Below are 18,765 nucleotides of genomic sequence, written 5' to 3'. Positions count from 1 at the left end.
ATGTTAAAAAAACTTTGTAAGTTAATATGCATATTATATTAGAATTGGTTCTCATACCATCATTGTTGGAAATATCAACGTATTCTCTCATTGAAACTGAAGACTTATCCATTGGAGCTTTTTCAGATTCTTCAACATGTTGATGGGCATCATCCTAATGTATGGAGTAATATAAAATTCAATCATACAATAATGCATAAAAATTGTCTCATACAAATTTATACAAGATTAATACAAATTTTAAACCAACAACAATAACTTGTCATGAATTTTGCCTTTCACAGATTTAATATAATATTAATACCAAAATTGAACCAACATAAAATAATATACAATACCAATTCATACATTATTCATACAAATTTTATAATACCACTGGCAAAGACCAACAAAAACATGCATAAGAACTACTTCATTCAAAATTCATACCAACATAATACCAATATCAAACAAACATAACTGGAAAAATAATGCATAAGTTTTGCTCATACAAAATTCATACCAATATAATACTAACTTCAGTTCAAAGTCATACATTTCATAATTACTGGAACATACACAATTCATACCATGATAAAATCAATTTCAGACCAAAAATAGAGATACAACAATTGATTCAGTTCTTAACTTTCTCAATCCCTTTAATACCATTTAATACCTATTGGTGTGATGTTTGTGTTAGTTGACCTCCTGAAAACCTAATCTCATCGATTATCAACTTTGTCGAATTGTCGACTTATGCTTTCAATTCGGTCATATGCTTGTCAACCTTGTCAATAGATATAAACATATATGTTAAACATTAAAATATTAGAGAAAAAGAATTAATATTAAGTAATTGAAAAGGGATTGAGAAAATAACATTATCCTTCAGCTCTTGCAACTGCCCCCGAACCTGTCATTAAACATTAAAGAGTGAATAAATTCTTTGTAATATGTAAAAAATATATTAAATGATAATATTTTATTGTATACCTTTGCAATTTCCTTTTTCAACTCAACATACTTTCATCGAAGTCAACATCGTTCCTTTCTGATGTTGCTTGATTTTCTGTCACAATGACTAGATGATTCATGTAAATTGTTTTGATCAATGGCATTCATCTCTTCGTCAGTGCACTATGTTCTTAAATTTATCCTGTAATAACAAAATAAGATGTGAGAATTAAAAATTATTAAAAAAAGGTAATAAATGATAATTATTAAAGTACAAAAACTAAAAAATGACATGGTTGCCATAGGTTCTGAAAATTGTATTCTTTAAGTCATCAAAGAAAATACTCTCATTCGATGTCTTCTAGTTGAGAATACGCGGTGTGCCAGATGCAACACGGATAGCAACTGTGTTGTCAAAAGGATGACACACTCATAAAACCAAATCTGCAGCGCTAAGTGGAATTTGCTAAATTTGAATGATGTAGGATTCTTTCCCAACCTACCACTGCAAGCTTTAAGTATCAATCTGAAACATTCGTTACCCCATGGAAAGTTGACATTCTGATCGGACTTAACCAAATCAAAATACAATCTAGGTATGGTTGTTTTGGAGGCCTCAGAACTAGTCAAAAATGTACTAATAAAGTACAGAACACCAAATTTAAAATGGTCTTCGGGCTCAAATAAGTTAGCCTCTTTAAACCTATTCAGGAAGTCTAACTTAGGGACTTTGGTCATTTCACCAAAATACTTTTGGATAAGTCTATTTGGAATAGACGGATCTAAAACAAAGTCGGTAAGGAGTCCACATTTGAGACCAGTTACTGCTGCGAATTCCTTAATCCCAAAACGTAGTACTGTACCATTTATTTTTACAATAAGCATGTCGTCTCTTACGTTTTCAATTTCAAGAAGCAACAAATGGTGTAATAACTGACATTGAATCTTTATGTGGTGTATCTCATAAAATACACCAAATGGTATTTGTTCCAAAAATTGCTGAAACCTCTCTTGCCCGAGGAATTTCAACAGATCACCAAACATATTCATGTTTGCACATGAAGACTAGAGTGTGGATACCTTTCTTGCCTATAAAATAAAATTGTTTATACTAAATTAAAACATACTTCATACCAATATTATTCATTTTTCATTCCCACACCAACTTCAGTTTATAAGTAGTTATAATTAAATTATATCACATATATTATGCCAAAAATAAATCAATTTGCAAATAAACATTCATAAAACATATATAAAAGTATGTTCATACCAATATTATTCATGTTTAATACACATGCATATACATACATTTTATTAATACATTATACCATATTTGGAAAAAAATCACACCAATATTATTCAAAGATCATACAAAACAGAGTAATTTAACAATTCATACCATTTGCATACCAATTTAACAATTCATACGATATAGACATTTAAGAAACAATCACACCAATGTTAAAACATAATTCATACCATTTGTATATCAATATTATATCACAATTCATACCATTTTCATACCAATGTTAAAAATTTAAATACATTAATGGAGAAATTGAAAAAAAAAAACTTTCTATTAGGAAAAATCTCAATTTCATATCAATATTAGTCAAAAATCATACAAAACAGAGTAATTTAACAATTCATACCATTTGCATACCAATATTATATCACAATTCATACAATATTCAAAAATCATATATTAAAGTCAGATTCATATACATATTATTCAGATTTTGTACAAGTTTCAACCAAACAAAAATTTCTAAACAACAATAAGCATAATGTGATATTTTTAGCAAACAAATCACTAATTTGAATAATGTGAAAATAAATTAAATATAGTGCTTATCCTAACAACTTTTTTGCCTTTTCAAAAATTGGGATTTTTGATTCATTCTTTTTTGTTGTTCTTCTTGTTGAAGGTTTTGAAAATTGAGCAACTTCTACATTTGTTGTTTTTTATGTTTTTTTTTGTTTTTTATTTCACTAACAAAATGAGAATCAGAATCAGAATCAGAAGGCGGTTCTACAGCTTCCCATTCCTCTTCTTTCCCTTTTGATTTGCCGGACAAACCCTTTTCTTTGCTTCATTTTTTTTCTACTATTGATCCTTCAACTGAGAGGAACCACCCTTTACCGGAGTTTCAACATTTTTGACGGCGGGGTTTGAGTTAATATGTTGAAAGTTGGAGCATGAACTTCATTCGTAGAAGTTCCCTCAACTAATCTAGGACTCTTTCGAGGCGTTCCAATTGTTTTCTTCGACATGATGATGATGAGAAACGTAACAAGATGGACGATTGTGAAGTTGGGGTAGTGGGGTGGTGAGACAGATGGGGGGGACGGTTGTGAATGTGGGGTAGTGGGGTGGTGAGAAAGATGGGAGGGACAATTTTGAATGTGGGGTAGTGGGGTGGTTGATGCTTATCGTGACCAACGACACTATCCTACAGTATGAGTGTCTATGATCATCGATAATATAGTAACCCAACCAAGGATTGGATCGTGTCCCAGGGGAGTGGCTTTGAGAATCAATAGCCAATTAGAATTTCATTCAAATTAGTCGTAGTTAAAGAAATTTGCGATGAAAGACATTGTAAATCAACGGTGACACAATAGTGTCAAATATCAAAGGGGTTTTGTAACAAGTTAAGCAAAAAGCAGTGAAAATAAAAAGGAAATCAAGTATGGGGAGAAGTTCTTGGGGCGTGACCGCAATACATATTGATACCAAGATGTTGGGTACATGCTTTTGATATGAAATTTGCAAGATAATAGTGACTAGGCTAAGCTTTAAGTGGAAATAAGTTCCCTCTCGGGCAACTTACCCCGTTTCAAATGCGTTCCTCTCGGACACCCATTTGCCACATAAAGACTAGCCTACGCCTTACCCCACTCACTCTCTCGAGTTGAATGTTAGGATATGGGACTAGGGCTCACCCTTTCGGGATGAACCTCATGTCGACCCACTCCTTAAGCCATCAATCTAGTGGTCTTGGTTTCGTGACCTCCCTATCGGGCAAGCAGAAAACACATGGGTGGTTTTGTATTTGCAACTACAAACCCATTAAATTAAACCACAACCACTAGGTGAAATCACCATTAAAATACATCTAACCTATCAGCAAGCAAGACCCAATAATAATATCAACACATATTTGTTAAATCACACCCCAAGAATGAGAATTTTTAGCCACACATCAAGAAATAAGAAATTATACCTAACATGATAATGAAATCAATTGGGTATAAGAAATTAAACCTTGAATTAAGCAAATGAAGAAGAATAGAGAAGACTCACTTCAGATTTAGGGAAGGTGAACTCCTTTCTTCAAGTCTCCACAAAACCCTCTCCAAACTTGAGAGAAAAAAGTACTATTCTATCAAAAATTAAAATAAAAATGTTTCACACTCCCATCTCATCTCCTAATTACAACTCTCAACGAGTATTTATAGTTTTCACATATTGTGCTGCGGAGGATTGTTTGGCGACGTTAGTCGAGATCACCGATGAACTCGGCGATCCGCCTTTTGGCTAGCTCATCGCCTTTAGTATCTTGCCTTCAACATCCTTGCAATCTGGATCATTGGGCTTTACAGTACTGTCTCGCGGAACTAATCGGCGACTCGCCTACTGCTTTTTTCATCACTTTTTGATCCACTTCCTTCAAGGCTTTGCGTACTGGAACACAGGGCGGTGCATGTCCTTTCGGTGACTCGCCAAGTTGGACTCGGCGATCCACATGCTTTTCTTTCTTGTTCTTTTCAGCCCTGGTTGCTCTATTTTGTACCTAAGTGTCCATGCTTTCAGTAAAACTTCAAATACCTGAAACTTAAGCATTTTAATCAGGTATTGAGATAAAACAAGCATTCGAGGACACTATTTCTACCAAAATAAAGCCCTAAATGAGTCCAATTTGTGGACTCATCATTGGTGGCGTGTAGAATTTGATAGGCGTGGGGGGGTGGGATTAACGTATGGGAGGTTTGGAGTGTAACGGTAATCAAGGAACTCTAATCAATGTAAATCCCTAAAATCATGTAACTGATAATTTCGGTTTTAAAAAAGGAACTGCAATCAAATTAATTAACTATTAATAATTAATAATATAAAACTATAAAGAGATTAATAAAGTTAAATTTAATTAATTTGTTATAACCTGTAAATAAACTGTTATAAGTAAGAATTTTTTAAGAGTATGTTTAAAACCCGCAATATTGTCTCTTAAATGTGTATATGGTGTGATTTTTCCTTTTATTAATTATTAACACACCAAACCAAACACTACATAAGAAATAATCTCAGTATAATTAAGGCAAGTATTACAAATACAAACATTATGAATGCATACATTATTAATAAACTATATTCAACATTATTCGTATACATCCAACCAAATGACCCCAGAGTATATAACTAATGCTTACCAAACAAGATACTAATCAGGGGTGGATCTAGGAAGGCCCAAAGGGTGTCACGGGACATTGCTTTATCGGAAAAACTTACAATATATATATATATATATATATATATATATATATATATATATTAAAAGACAAAAGATGAAAGATAATATACAATATAGTGTTACCTTTTGATATAAAGGGCACGCAGTTCAATTAGTAAAGTGTGTCAATTGTTGTGTGAGGGCCGTGAGTTCAAACTTGGACAAGTTGTAGGGATGGCTATTGGGTGGGGCGAGTTGAGCTTAACCTGCAAAATATTTAATCCGTCCGTGTAATAATTTTTTTCATTTTCAATCAGCATCGCATAATTTTTAAAATGTTTTCTTTTTCTTATTAAGTTTGATACTAAAAATAAAATTCATAAAAATAAATTCATTTTGTCATTAAGTTGTATTAATTTAATAGATAATGACTTAAAAAATTATTATTTTAGAGGTCAATTGGAAAACATGTAAAAAATTATATTATTTTTTATTGAACCATTTTCATTTATTATCTTCAATATTTTAGTAGCTTTAAAGAAATTATCTTAATAAATAATGCTCTATCACTTTTATAACATGTAAAAATTAAAATTCAGTTTGAACCCGCTTATAATTACATATACCCTCCAAAAATGTTCATGGTTATGGTTAATTAAAAAACCAAATCGAACCGCAATCTGAACCAAATCGATTAAAAAAAATCGATATTTGGTTTGGTTAGGTTAGGTTTGGTTTTAAATTTTGAAAACCAATACAATTTGGTTTGGTTTTGGTTTTACTAAATAAAAAACCCAAAAATAACCCAATCGAACCAATTTTTTAGATATATAAATTTTATAATTATTTATATGTTACTCATAAATAAAATATAAATATTTTGTAAAATTTTATTTAACTTAAGTTTTTAACTTTACTATTTTCTCAAACCCAACACTTTAGCCCAACTATAACAATCCTAAGTCCAAGTCCATCAAAATTCATTTTAGTCTTTAACTACCCTACTTCACATAAAATAGTCATACTTTCTCTTAATTGAATCACTTTGTTCGTGTAATGATAATTCTAGTATTGTTTAATTGAACCGACAGTAATTTTTCTGTGGATTATTCATGTACTAGGTGTTTGTGTCTATCGAGATACGTACATCCTCAAAAAAATTATTACTTTCAAACCAAATAAACCAAAAAAACCGAACCAAACAGACAATAACCAAACCGACGGTTTTTTTTTCCGTTTAGCTTGGTTTGGTTTTAGAAATTTAAAAAATCAACTAGATTGGTTTGGTTTTGGTTTTAATCAATAATCGAACCACGAACACCCCTAATACCCGCAAACCCCCCCCCCCCCCCCCCACATTAGTTTTGAAACAAAATTCCACTTCAACCTGCCTCACTCCGCATAGCCTCAAACCTACTCTGCCCTGCTCCATCATTATCCCTAACAACCTACTATTATATTTAGTGAGATTATTTTCAAAACGAAAACTTATCCAATAAAAGTTTTAAAAAAATTGTCACTTTTTGAAAAAAAAATTAGTATATGTGAATTGTGTTATATATATATATATATATATATATACTAGGTTTACCGCACGCGCGTTGCACGTGGTTACCCTCGTCTTGAGGTTGATTCATCTATTAAAATGTATTCCTACTCTATTTGTCACAATCAACTTAGGGCTTCACTGCAGCCTGTTTGCCGCTGTGGCAGTGTTTTAATCGCAAGTGCGAACTTCTCTATGGGAACTGTTTCTTTGCAAGTACAAGGATATATTATTATTATTTGACTTTTGCAGGGAGATCTATTTTTTGAGATGTGGGATCGTATAAAGTAGTAGGCACATATTGTCTTGTTGTGTTTGACAACCCATGTGGCGCTGCTGGGAGTGTTTCAGGACCATTTGAAGATCTGTTATTGAATTTCGCAAACGCGAGTTGGAAGGTCTAATATTCTAAGGCAGTAACAGGGCATAACTATTCATTTATTGGTGAATTTTGGATGTTTTTTGTGATACCGACAGTTTGTTTGTTGTTGAATCTGCACTGGTTTGTTTTAAAGAGAGGTTAGCGAGTAGGTACGTTTGTTGGTGGATGGTCGTTGGTGACTGTCCATGATGTGATTGTTGGAAGTCATGTATGTTTGTGAAATATTTTGTTAATGGGCAAAGGTGTATGGTAATGTGAGATGGCCGTGCATTCGACGTGTATGCCAAGTCTTGACATCCCTATACATGGAGAAGTTTATTGATAATGTGTATTTCAGTTGTACATAATATGACTTTGTATTTTTTTATTCAGTTCGCCATACTTAGTGACATGTCACACAACTTTGTGTTGTGTTGTAACACGTGTATGGGCAAAGGTTATATTATAAATTTGTTGTTACAATATTTGTTTGCAAATAATTCTGTTGGACTTAACAATTTGGGTTGTTAGTTATGTTATGTCATGAAAAACACTTTCCCTTGAAATAGTGTATAATAATTTAACTGTATATTTACATAATTGAATCTTCACAACAGTAATGTCTTAGTCGGATAGTCATTTGTTCTGGAAGTGCTATTAAATTATCCTTTATTGTGATTTCTTCTCCATTTTCAATACGAAACAAGAAGTCACTCAAAGTTGTATCTGCTCTTGCTCACATATTTAATGAAAATATATATCTCATAAAAATTAGCTATTAAATAAATAATAAAAATTAAACGAATACATACTTTAACTGGCGTTGTTAGAAGTCATCTGAACTTTTCTTCGTTGAAAATACTGAAATATTAAGAAATGGTAAATTAGTAAAACAAAAGGGCATTGTTTACATAGTAATAACTATTTTGAAGCAAACTTACTAATAATCTAAATCACATAAGTAGCATTGATAAATAAAGTCATTCTTTTGTCTTGAGCATCAAAAAAATAAATCATGACAATTCTCTAACTCTTGAGAAGTTTAATAATTTTGGGAAAAGATATTCAGAAACATATATCTACATCACAAGAGAAATTGTTAACAAAAACTAATGAATTTATACTACAATAAAAATTAAACTTATACAAACTTCAACTGGCGTTATTACAAGTCACATGAATTTTTCTTCATTGAAAATACTGAAATATTAAGAAATAGTAAATCAGTAAAGCAAAAGGGCATAGTTTATATAGTAATAAATATTTTGAAGCAAACTTTCTGACAATCTAAATCACATAAGTAGCATTGATTAATAAAGTCATTCTTTTGTCTTGTGCATCAAAAACCAAATCATGACAACTCTCTAACTCAGAAGTTTAATAATTTTGGAAAAAGCTATTCAGAAGCATATATCTACATCACAAGAGAAATTGTTAACAAAAACTAATGAATTTATACTACCATAAAAATTAAACTTATACAAACTTCAACTGGCGTTATTACAAGTCACATGAATTTTTCTTCATTGAAAATACTGAAATATTAGGAAATGGTAAATTAGTAAAACAAAAGGGCATTGTTTACATAGTAATAACTATTTTGAAGCAAACTTACTAACAATCTAAATCACATAAGTAGCATTGATAAATAAAGTTATTATTTTGTATTGAGCATCAAAAAACAAATCGTGACAATTCTCTAACTCTTGAGAAGTTTAATATTTTTTAAAAAAAGATAGTCAAAAGCATATATCTACATCACAAGAGAAATTGTTAACAAAAATAAATGAATTCAAACTACATCATGTTAACTTCATATATTGGAACATTACATACTCGTGTATATACTAAGTAAAAAAATAATTATTATATCATCAGAATTTATTTTCCTCAAGTACTCAAGGTTTTAGAATACTCTCTTAGGATAGAACAATTTACTTCATCAGAATAGTGATACCTCATATTCAGCTAAACTACGAACAAACTAAATGATAATAAATCACACGAAATTTTTTAAAATGCACGAAGAAGAAGACTAGAAGATAAAAAAAAATTGTGGTTGAAAAATGAGAGGAAACCCCCCTCTATTTATATTCAATGAAGGGTAGTATGAACACGTATTTTTTGTGTCTTATCTGAAAAGTAATGACCTTTCCAAGAAGTCACAACGTCACAACTCATTGAAAAATCACAACCCTTTGGAAAAAGTCACAACTTATTAGAAAAGTCACAACTCATTGAATAATCACAACCCTTTGAAAAAAATCACCGCTTATCAGTAAAGTTACAACTCATAAGTCACAACTTAAGTTAAGGATATTATAGTAATTTAATATTCAAGTTAGGAGTTTATGCTTTTAAGGTAACTAGTTTTTCGACACGTGCGTTGCACGTGATTATCAATTCATAAAATTTAAGTGAAGATTTGATTAATAAGGTTTGATAATTAGCTAGTTTTTATTATTTATTTAATAGCTAATTTTTATGAGATAAATCATGACAATTCTCTAACTCTTGAAAAGTCTAATAATTTTTGAAAAAGATATTCAGAAGCATATATCTATATCACAAGAGAAATTGGTAAAAAAAGAAGAAATGAATTTAGACTACATCATGTTAACTTCATATATTGGAAAATTACATACTAATGTATATACTAAGCAAAAAAATAATTATTATATCATCAGAATTATTATATCACAATTTATCTCATAAAAATTAGCTATTAAGAAATGATAAAAACTAAGAAATACTATATTAGTAAAACAAAAGGGAAATATTTACATAGTAATAACCATTTTGAAGCAAACTTCCTGACAATATAAATCACATAAGTAGCATTGATAATTAAAGTCATTCTTTTTTATTGAGCATCAAAAAAACAAATCATGACAATTTTCTAATTCTTGAAAAGTTTAATAATTTTGGGTAAAGATATTCATAAATATATATCTACATCACAAGAAAAATTGTTAACAAAAACAAATAAATTTAGACTACAATAAAAATTAAACTAATACAAACTTCAACTGACATTATTACAAGTCATATGAACTTTCTTTGTCGAAAATACTGAAATATTAAGAAATAGTAAACTTCCTAACAATCTAAATCACATGAATAACATTAATAAATAAAGTCCTTCTTTTGTCTTGGGCATCAAAAAACAAATCATGACAATTCTCTAACTCTTGAGAAGTTTAATAATTTTGGAAAAAGATATTCAGAAGCATATTTCTACATTACAAGTGAAATTGTTAACAAAAACAAATGAATTTAGACTACACGAAAAATTAAACTATTACAAACTTCAACTGTCGTTATTACAAGTCATATAAACTTTTCTTCATAGAAAATTACTTAAATATTAAGAAATAATAAATCAGTAAAACAAAAGGGCAATATTTATATAGTCATAACTATTTTGAAGCAAACTTCTTGACAATCTAAATCACATAAGTAGCATTGATAAATAAAGTCATTATTTTATCTTGAGCATCAAAATAACAAATCGTGACAATCCTCCAACTCTTAAGAAGTTAAATAATTTGTTAAAATGATATTCAAAAGCATATATCTACATCACAAGAGAAATTGTTAAAAGAAAGAAATTAATTTAGACTACGTCATGTTAACTTCATATATTGGAAAATGACATACTAATGTATATACTAAGAAAAGAATAATTATTATATCATCAGAATTATTTTCCTCAAATACTCGAGCTTAAGGAATATACCCTTTTAGGATAGAACAATTTACTTCATCAGAATAGTGGTACCTCATATTCTATTGAACTTCGAACTCACTCAACGACAATAAATCACACGAAAATTTTAAAATAAAATAAGCAGAAGAAGAGTAGAAGATTAAAAAAAGTTGTGGTTGAAAAATGAGAGGAAACCCCTCTATTTATATATAGTCAACAAAGGGTAGTATGAACAAGTGTATTTTGTGTCTTATCTTAAAAGTCATGACCTTTCCGAGAAGTAATATCCCTTTGGAAAGTTACAACTCATCGAAAACTCACAACCCTTTGAAAAAAGTCACAAATAATTGAAAACTCACAACCCTTTGAAAAATTAGTAAAACAAAATTAGTAAATAACTATTTTGAACCAAACTTCATGACAATATAAATCATATAAGTAGCATTGATAAATAAGGTCATTCTTTTTTATTGAGCATCAAAAAAATAATTCATGACAATTCTCTAACTCTAGAAAAGTGTAATAATTTTGGAAAAAGATATTCAGAAACATATATCTACATGTAACGACCCATTTGGTCGTTTTGAGTACTAGAGCTTTTTATTTCATAAAATACTTTCCGATGGACTCTAAATGGGTATTTTGGACTATTCGTAACTACATTTATGAATTTAATGGGGTAGTTTTTATAAGTTATTTAGTTGGTTGTTAAGGAAAATAACATTAAACTTAATAGTGGGTTACCTTCACACTTTTATAGTTTGTCTTATATAATAATTAGGGAGTAAATATTTTGTAGAAAGAATAAGGGTTTGAGAAGAGAAAGCGGCTACATCAAACTCAGTCGTGGGTCTTTCTACTGGTACGTTTCTTTGTAAATTACAATCTAATTTGGAACGAATATTGTACTGCTATGGCATCGAATAAATGGAATGGATGAATTGTATATTTGGTCGTTATAAGAGAATAGGAGGGACATAACATATATACTTATATACCTAATAAAGAATTAAATATGGGGATAAATTCTGAAATTAATAACTACCTAATGATTGCCTAAAGATTACTACAGAAATCTCGTGTGTTAATGTTAGTGGAAAATTAGGATACAATAAGGTGGTAAGTTTCTGCATATTCCATGTATGCAGGTGTTATGGTTCACGTGTAGCTTGGGTCGTTGTTAGTCCGTATGCCACTGGTTTCGTGACCAGTGGCTTCCATCTTTATATATTAATATTTTATTCTGACATTATAAATTATATTTTGATATATTGAGATAGGTAGTTAAGTATTGTGTGTATCGAATTATTTAAATTCCATTAAAGTTATGATAATTGGAGAAATTAAGACTTAACCTCAAGATTGAACTTTAGGAAATTAATTATAGAGTTGGGTGAGTATTTGGGGTCAAGGATAGACATATATGAGTGTCTATAGACTCGTTAACTTACAAATTATGTATACTTGATAGATTAAAAAGGTTTGGAGGCATCGAGGAATGGTAAAGTATTGGGAAAGTAGCTTGCTTGACACCAGTTCTTCGGTGGAGGTAGGTTATGGTTTATTCTATTTGATAGATAAACTCTTAATAGCGATTGATATGCATTGAATGATACTGTGAAGTTCTCTATGTACTTGATTGTGTGATTGTGTAGCTTGGTTGTGTGGTTTGTGATTGGTCTAAAATCCTGAGACCGTGAGATTTATAATCTGAAAACCTCTCTATCGAAGTGATGCCTTGAATAAAGAAGGCATGATGTAATATTATTAATGAATTGAAAAGTGGTGATAATAAATGATAAATTAATAATATTATTGGATCGGAGTGTCACGTTCCGACACGGTATTTTTGGATCGGAGTGTCACGTTCCGACACGGTATTTTTGGATCGGAGTGTCACGTTCCGACACGGTATTATTGGATCGTAGTGTCACGTTCTGACACGGTATAATTGGATAGGAGTGTCACGTTCCGACACAGTAACATTAAAGGAAAAAGTTATTGAATTAATTAATGTACTCAATCTCAATGAACGCATTTCCCAAACGAGTGTGATGTGGAGGCATGAGTCCTCGTGTGTGTCCTTGATATTGTGATTGATTACGTACTTGCTTTAACTGTCACTTGTTCATGTTGTTGTTTCTTATCACCTGCTAAGTGCTATAGTTTACTTTATACTATTATTCATTGTATATTAGTTTCTATTTTGGGTTGGCCGATGATACCTACTCAGTACATGTTGCCCCGTACTGATCCCTACTTGTATTTTTCTTTGTTTTCCTTTTATGGAGTGCAGCGAGTGTACCAGCGAATTTGACTCGCCCTCAGCTCTAGCCAGTCTCAGCATATCAAGTTTAAGGGTGAGCTATGCATTCGAGCTTGTGTTGGATTCTCTTGTTCATGACTTGATGTCTATAGTTTTTGGACACAAATTGTTTTATTTCGGTGTCTTTGATACTCTTAGACTTAGTATTTAGAGATTAGATGTCCTTGATGTGATGACTTTCAGATTTTGGGGATAATATGTAATAGACTTTAGAGGTTTATTTGATTGGTTACTATAATAAGTTTGGAGCTTCCGCGTTATTGTTGTTATTCGTAGTTGAATTATTGGTATGTGTTGGGGTTTAGATTTCTTGGTTCGCCCACTTAGGAGGTTAAGTGTGGGTGCCACTCATGACTCAATTTGGGTCGTGACATTATATCATAAGAAAAATTGTTAACAAAAACAAATGAATTTAGACTACAATAAAAATTAAACTAATACAAACTTTAACTGGCATTATTACAAGTCATATGAACTTTCTTCGTCGAAAATACTGAAATATTAAAAAATAGTAAATCAGTAAAACAAAAGGTCAATGTTTATATAGTAATAACTATTTTGAAGCAAACTTCCTAACAATCTAAATCACACGAGTAACATTGATAGAGAAAGTCCTTCTTTTGTCTAGGGAATTAAAAAATAAATCATGACAATTCTCTAACTCTTGAGAAGTTTAATAATTTTGGAAAAAGATATTCAGAAGCATATATCTACATTACAAGAGAAATTGTTAACAAAAACAAATGAATTTAGACTACAATGAAAATTAAACTAATACAAACTTCAACTAGCGTTATTACAAATCATATAAACTTTTCTTCGTCGAAAAATACTTAAATATTAAGAAATAGTAAATCAGTAAAACAAAAGGGGAATGTTTATATAGTAATAACTATTTTGAAACAAACATCTTCACAATCTTAATTAATAAGTAGGATTGATAAATAAAGTCATTCTTTTATCTTGAGCATCAAAATAACAAATCGTAACAATTCTCCAACTCTTGAGAAGTTTAATAATTTTTTAAAAAAATATTCAGAAGCATATATCTACATCACAAAAAAAATTGTTAAATAAAAAAGAAATGATTCATTTTATCTTTATATATTGGAACATTACATACTAATGTATATACTAAGCAAAAAAATAATTATTATATCATCAGAATTATTTTCCTCAAGTACGCGTGGTTAAGGAATATACATGTAACACCCCGTATCCGAAACAGACCAAAATGCAGATTTTGAGAAGTTGCAGGTGCAACCCACGGTTGCCATCCACAGACCGTAGGTCAAACCAAGGCCCATGCTGGTGGTCCGTGGTTCACCACTGTAACCCCTCCCCAAACCAGCTTAGAAAATTGGCTAAGTCCCGACTCACGGACAGACCCACGGTCCGTAGATCAGACCACGGTCCGTGGTCTGTGTCCGTGGATCGAGACTTCCCTTACCCAACCTCTGACACAAACTACAGTCGACCAGCATGAACCGTAAGTTAGGGTCAACAGCCAGTTAGCTGAAAATTATTGATGGGTCAACTTCAGATGGTCATAACTTTTAGCACAAAATTAATTATGTGTCCCATGACCTATGGTTAGATAGATAATTGAATTGTCTTTCCAACTCCACCGAGTTTGCTAAAATCCGACCTCCGAGTAAAAAGTTATGCTCCTTTTAGTGAAGCCCTATCGGGTAGACTCGACCTACGGACCCGATCAATGGGCCGTCGATTGAATGACGGCCCGTCAGTCCCGTCCGTCAGTCACTCCGACATCAGTTAATTCAGGGGTCTTTTGGTCTTTTTCTATTTCGTTTAACCCCTTAGATATGTCGTTTAAACCCTAAATCATGAGGTTTTAGTCAGTTTAAGCCTAGAAACATAACTAGAACTTACCTTAGTCAAAATCATTAAACAAAACTTAGAAAATTAGAAGCAAGAGAGGAGAAAAAGGTCAAGAAGCCTAGTTCAAGAACGCAACAAGTTTTCTTCAGTTCCAACCCCGAAATCGAAAGATTTCTCCGTGGAATTCATCACCAGGTATGTGGGATTTCACTAGTGGATTCTTTTCGCCCATTAGGTCCCTAGAATTCAGTCAGATTCTTGATTCCATGATTATGAACAGACCTAGGGTTTCTAGAATTTCAACAGATCATCATGAATTAGTTATTTAAATGTTCCAAATCAGATTATCATGTTATTGCTCAGTTTCTTACATAAATTTCAGAACCTAGTTATGTATTTCATTAGTTCTTGAATTACACATGCTAGGTCAGATATTTCAGTTATTGAGATATACATGCTCCAGTTTTATGTCACATTATCAGTATATTTCAGAATAAATCCTATTTTGAGTTATAAATCATGAGAAACTTTTCTTTAAGACAACACTTGAGTTTTAAACTGAGTTTTTGAGAAAGTTAAGATGAGTTTTGAGAAAGAGCTTCTAAAACATGATTAGTATGACAATTGAGTAGGTCATCAATGTATGAATAGTATGGTGTCTAGATATATCATCAATGTTTATGCAGTATGACTTCCCAAGTCATCAATGATCATAGTTGAATTGTTTTCTAAAAAGGAATTTTCAAGTATGAGTATCTACTGTCAGTATTTTGAACTATTCAGTATTTCAGTCATAATATATTCAGTTATACATGCCTCAGTTTATGAATGCATCATTGTCAGATTAATTGTTGCATTCTCAGTTTGCATGTTCAGTTTCGAGCTATCCAGTATTTACAGAAATTCAGTCATAACCAGTGAACCACTTAATTCATTGGGAGTAACATAATACCGAGTTGGACTAGGGTTCAGCGTACCCATATAGTCCCAGAACTACGTGCCACGTAGGTGTAAGTCCCCTCTGTGGGCAACATCAGTTTAGTGATCACGCCAGTATGCCTCTATACCTTTGGCAGGGTATATTGGATCCTCTCGATGGGGCGTATACATCAGACTCCACATTTAGCTCATGTGGTTTTATGTCGGTTATCAGTAGCTCCCAGAGTTCAGTCAGACTTTATTGCATTGACCATATTTCAGTACAATCAGTATTCAGTCTCAGCATGTTATAAATTTGGTCATTGCATTCAGTTAGCTCAGTATTTAGTATTTTCAGTATCTATATCATGTTCAAATTATATCATTGCTCAGTATGCTTTGTTCAGTTATGTGTTATTTCAGCTTTACTCTATCCTGCATGCTCAGTACCTTTCAAGTACTGATGCATACGTGCGCTACATCTTCTCGTGATGTAGGTTTAGGTTCTCAGCATCCGGATCACACTTAGATCGGTTCCCGATCTTCAGTTCAGCAGCATCAGTGGTGAGTCTTTTTAAAGAAATGTTTTTAGTATTTGAAAAGTGAGAATTTTTTTTTATAGGCTGTGTTTCCATTCAATTATGGAGTAGTAGTCTTAGGTGTAGTAAAATAGAAGTTGATCAATCATATACAGTGTATTCATTAAAATCAAATGTAAATTTTTTTTAAAAAATAATAAGTAAAACCTCATCCGCAATTGATGTTTATATCAAATATTCAATTTAAAGACTTTGTGTTGTAGCTTTTTTTGTGGAATAACTTGAGAAACAACAAAATTTCCATTATTCATACATAAATAGTCTTTTTCTCGACTTAAATTAGGTGTGTTTTTTTCTTTTAAGGACAAGAAAATGAAACTTCAACTAAGTGGAAAGCACTCAAATAGCATTGCCACAACTAGTACTTTTATTAGCTAAAATAAATTATTTGCACAGTTCTTTCTTTTTTTAAAAAAAACTTGGATTATTTCTAAATTATTGAATATTATATTGGAATACTGGTCATAAAATTAATATTATATTTTGTGACAAATTCATTAAAATATTATTCTACTTGTAATATTAGTGAACTTAAAGAAAAATTTATAAATACCAAGATTAAAAATAAATTATATAATAATACAAAGAGGTATTAGATATATGTGATATAACAAGAATAAAATGGACAATGCATAAGATAAATGGAGGAATTTGATTATTATTCAAAGTTGTGGGAAGGGAGTTTGATTTTTAAAATCATTTCTATTAGAAAAGATCAATATTTCAAAATTATTATTATTTTACAGAAGAGTAATGATACTTATCGTATTTATGACGCTGGACTAATTTGAGAATTATATTTCCCTATTGATTTATCTGACTAAACGAACTATTCACCAATAGGATAATTTTGTTTTAAAATAATAATAATTATTATTATAAGACTGACTTGTCATTGACTAGCAATTTAAAAAAAGATCTCTACAATATAAATAAATGTGTACACTACACAAGTTCATCAAAAGAAAAAAAATCCAAGAAAATAGCATATTATCAACATATTTGATCATGGTTCCCAAAATAGTTCAATTTCTCATTCTCTATCTCTTTACGGTTACTTTTGCTTCCAAGGAGGAAGAAATTGCCCTCCTAAAATGGAAAGCAACTTTCAAGAACCAAACGAATTCCTTATTGGCTTCATGGACTCAAAGTTCGAATGCATGCATGGATTGGTATGGAGTTATGTGCTTAAATGGTAGGGTAAGCAAGTTGGATATTCAAGGTGCTCGTGTCATCGGTGCACTCTATGATTTTCTATGTTGATCTTAGTGTGAATAATCTCTCTGGAACTATCCCACCTGAAATTAGTAATCTCACTAATCTTGTCTATCTTGACTTGCACACCAATATGATTTCAGGCACAATCCCATTACAAATCGGCTCACTAGCAAAGCTCCAGAATATTAACATCTATGACAACCTTTTAAATGGTTCCATTCCTGCCTCATTGAGTAATTTGACCAACTTGTCTATTTTGTCTCTTTATCAGAATAATCTTTCTGGCTCGATTCCTACAGAAATAGGTTATTTAAGGTCTCTTACTTCTCTAGATTTGGGTACTAATTCTCTTAATGGTTCTATTCCTACTTCATTGGGAAATTTGACCAACTTATCTAGTTTGTTTCTTAATGGGAATCATCTTTCAGGCTTTATTCCTGCTTTATTGGGAAATTTGACCAGCCTTTCTATTCTGTATCTTCAGGAGAATAACCTTTCTGGCTCCATTCCTGAAGAAATAGGTTATTTAAGGTCTCTTAGTCAACTAGTTTTGGCTAAGAATTCTCTAAGTGGTGTTATTCCTGCTTCATTGGGAAATTTGACCAACCTTTCTGTTCTGTTCCTTTATCAGAATAACCTTTCTGGCTCCATTCCTGAAGAAATAGGTTACCTAAGGACTCTTAGTTATTTAGATTTCTCTACTAATTTTCTTAGTGGTTCTATTCCTACTTCTTTGGGGAATTTGAATGAGTTGTATCTTTTGTCTCTCTTTGCTAACAACCTTTCTGGTTCGATTCCAAGTGAGTTGGGGAATATAGGAAGACTTGTTACTATGTATTTAAATATTAATCAA

General features: G+C 31.4%; 1 protein-coding gene across 1 annotated transcript in view; it reads left to right on the top strand.

Moving 5' to 3' along the window:
- LOC125861251 (receptor-like protein 9DC3) overlaps window positions 1-18,765 on the top strand; it is a 129,713-nt gene that overhangs the window by 24,958 nt on the left and 85,990 nt on the right. Inside the window, exon 4 of the mRNA XM_049541193.1 lies at window positions 17,967-18,735. Within this exon, the coding sequence (XP_049397150.1) occupies window positions 17,967-18,735 (769 nt within the window). The remainder of the gene's footprint in view (window positions 1-17,966; window positions 18,736-18,765) is intronic.

The sequence above is a fragment of the Solanum stenotomum genome, chromosome 4, assembly GCF_019186545.1.
Source record: "Solanum stenotomum isolate F172 chromosome 4, ASM1918654v1, whole genome shotgun sequence".
Lineage (NCBI taxonomy): Eukaryota > Viridiplantae > Streptophyta > Magnoliopsida > Solanales > Solanaceae > Solanum > Solanum stenotomum.
This window is presented reverse-complemented; position numbering and strand designations above follow the sequence as displayed.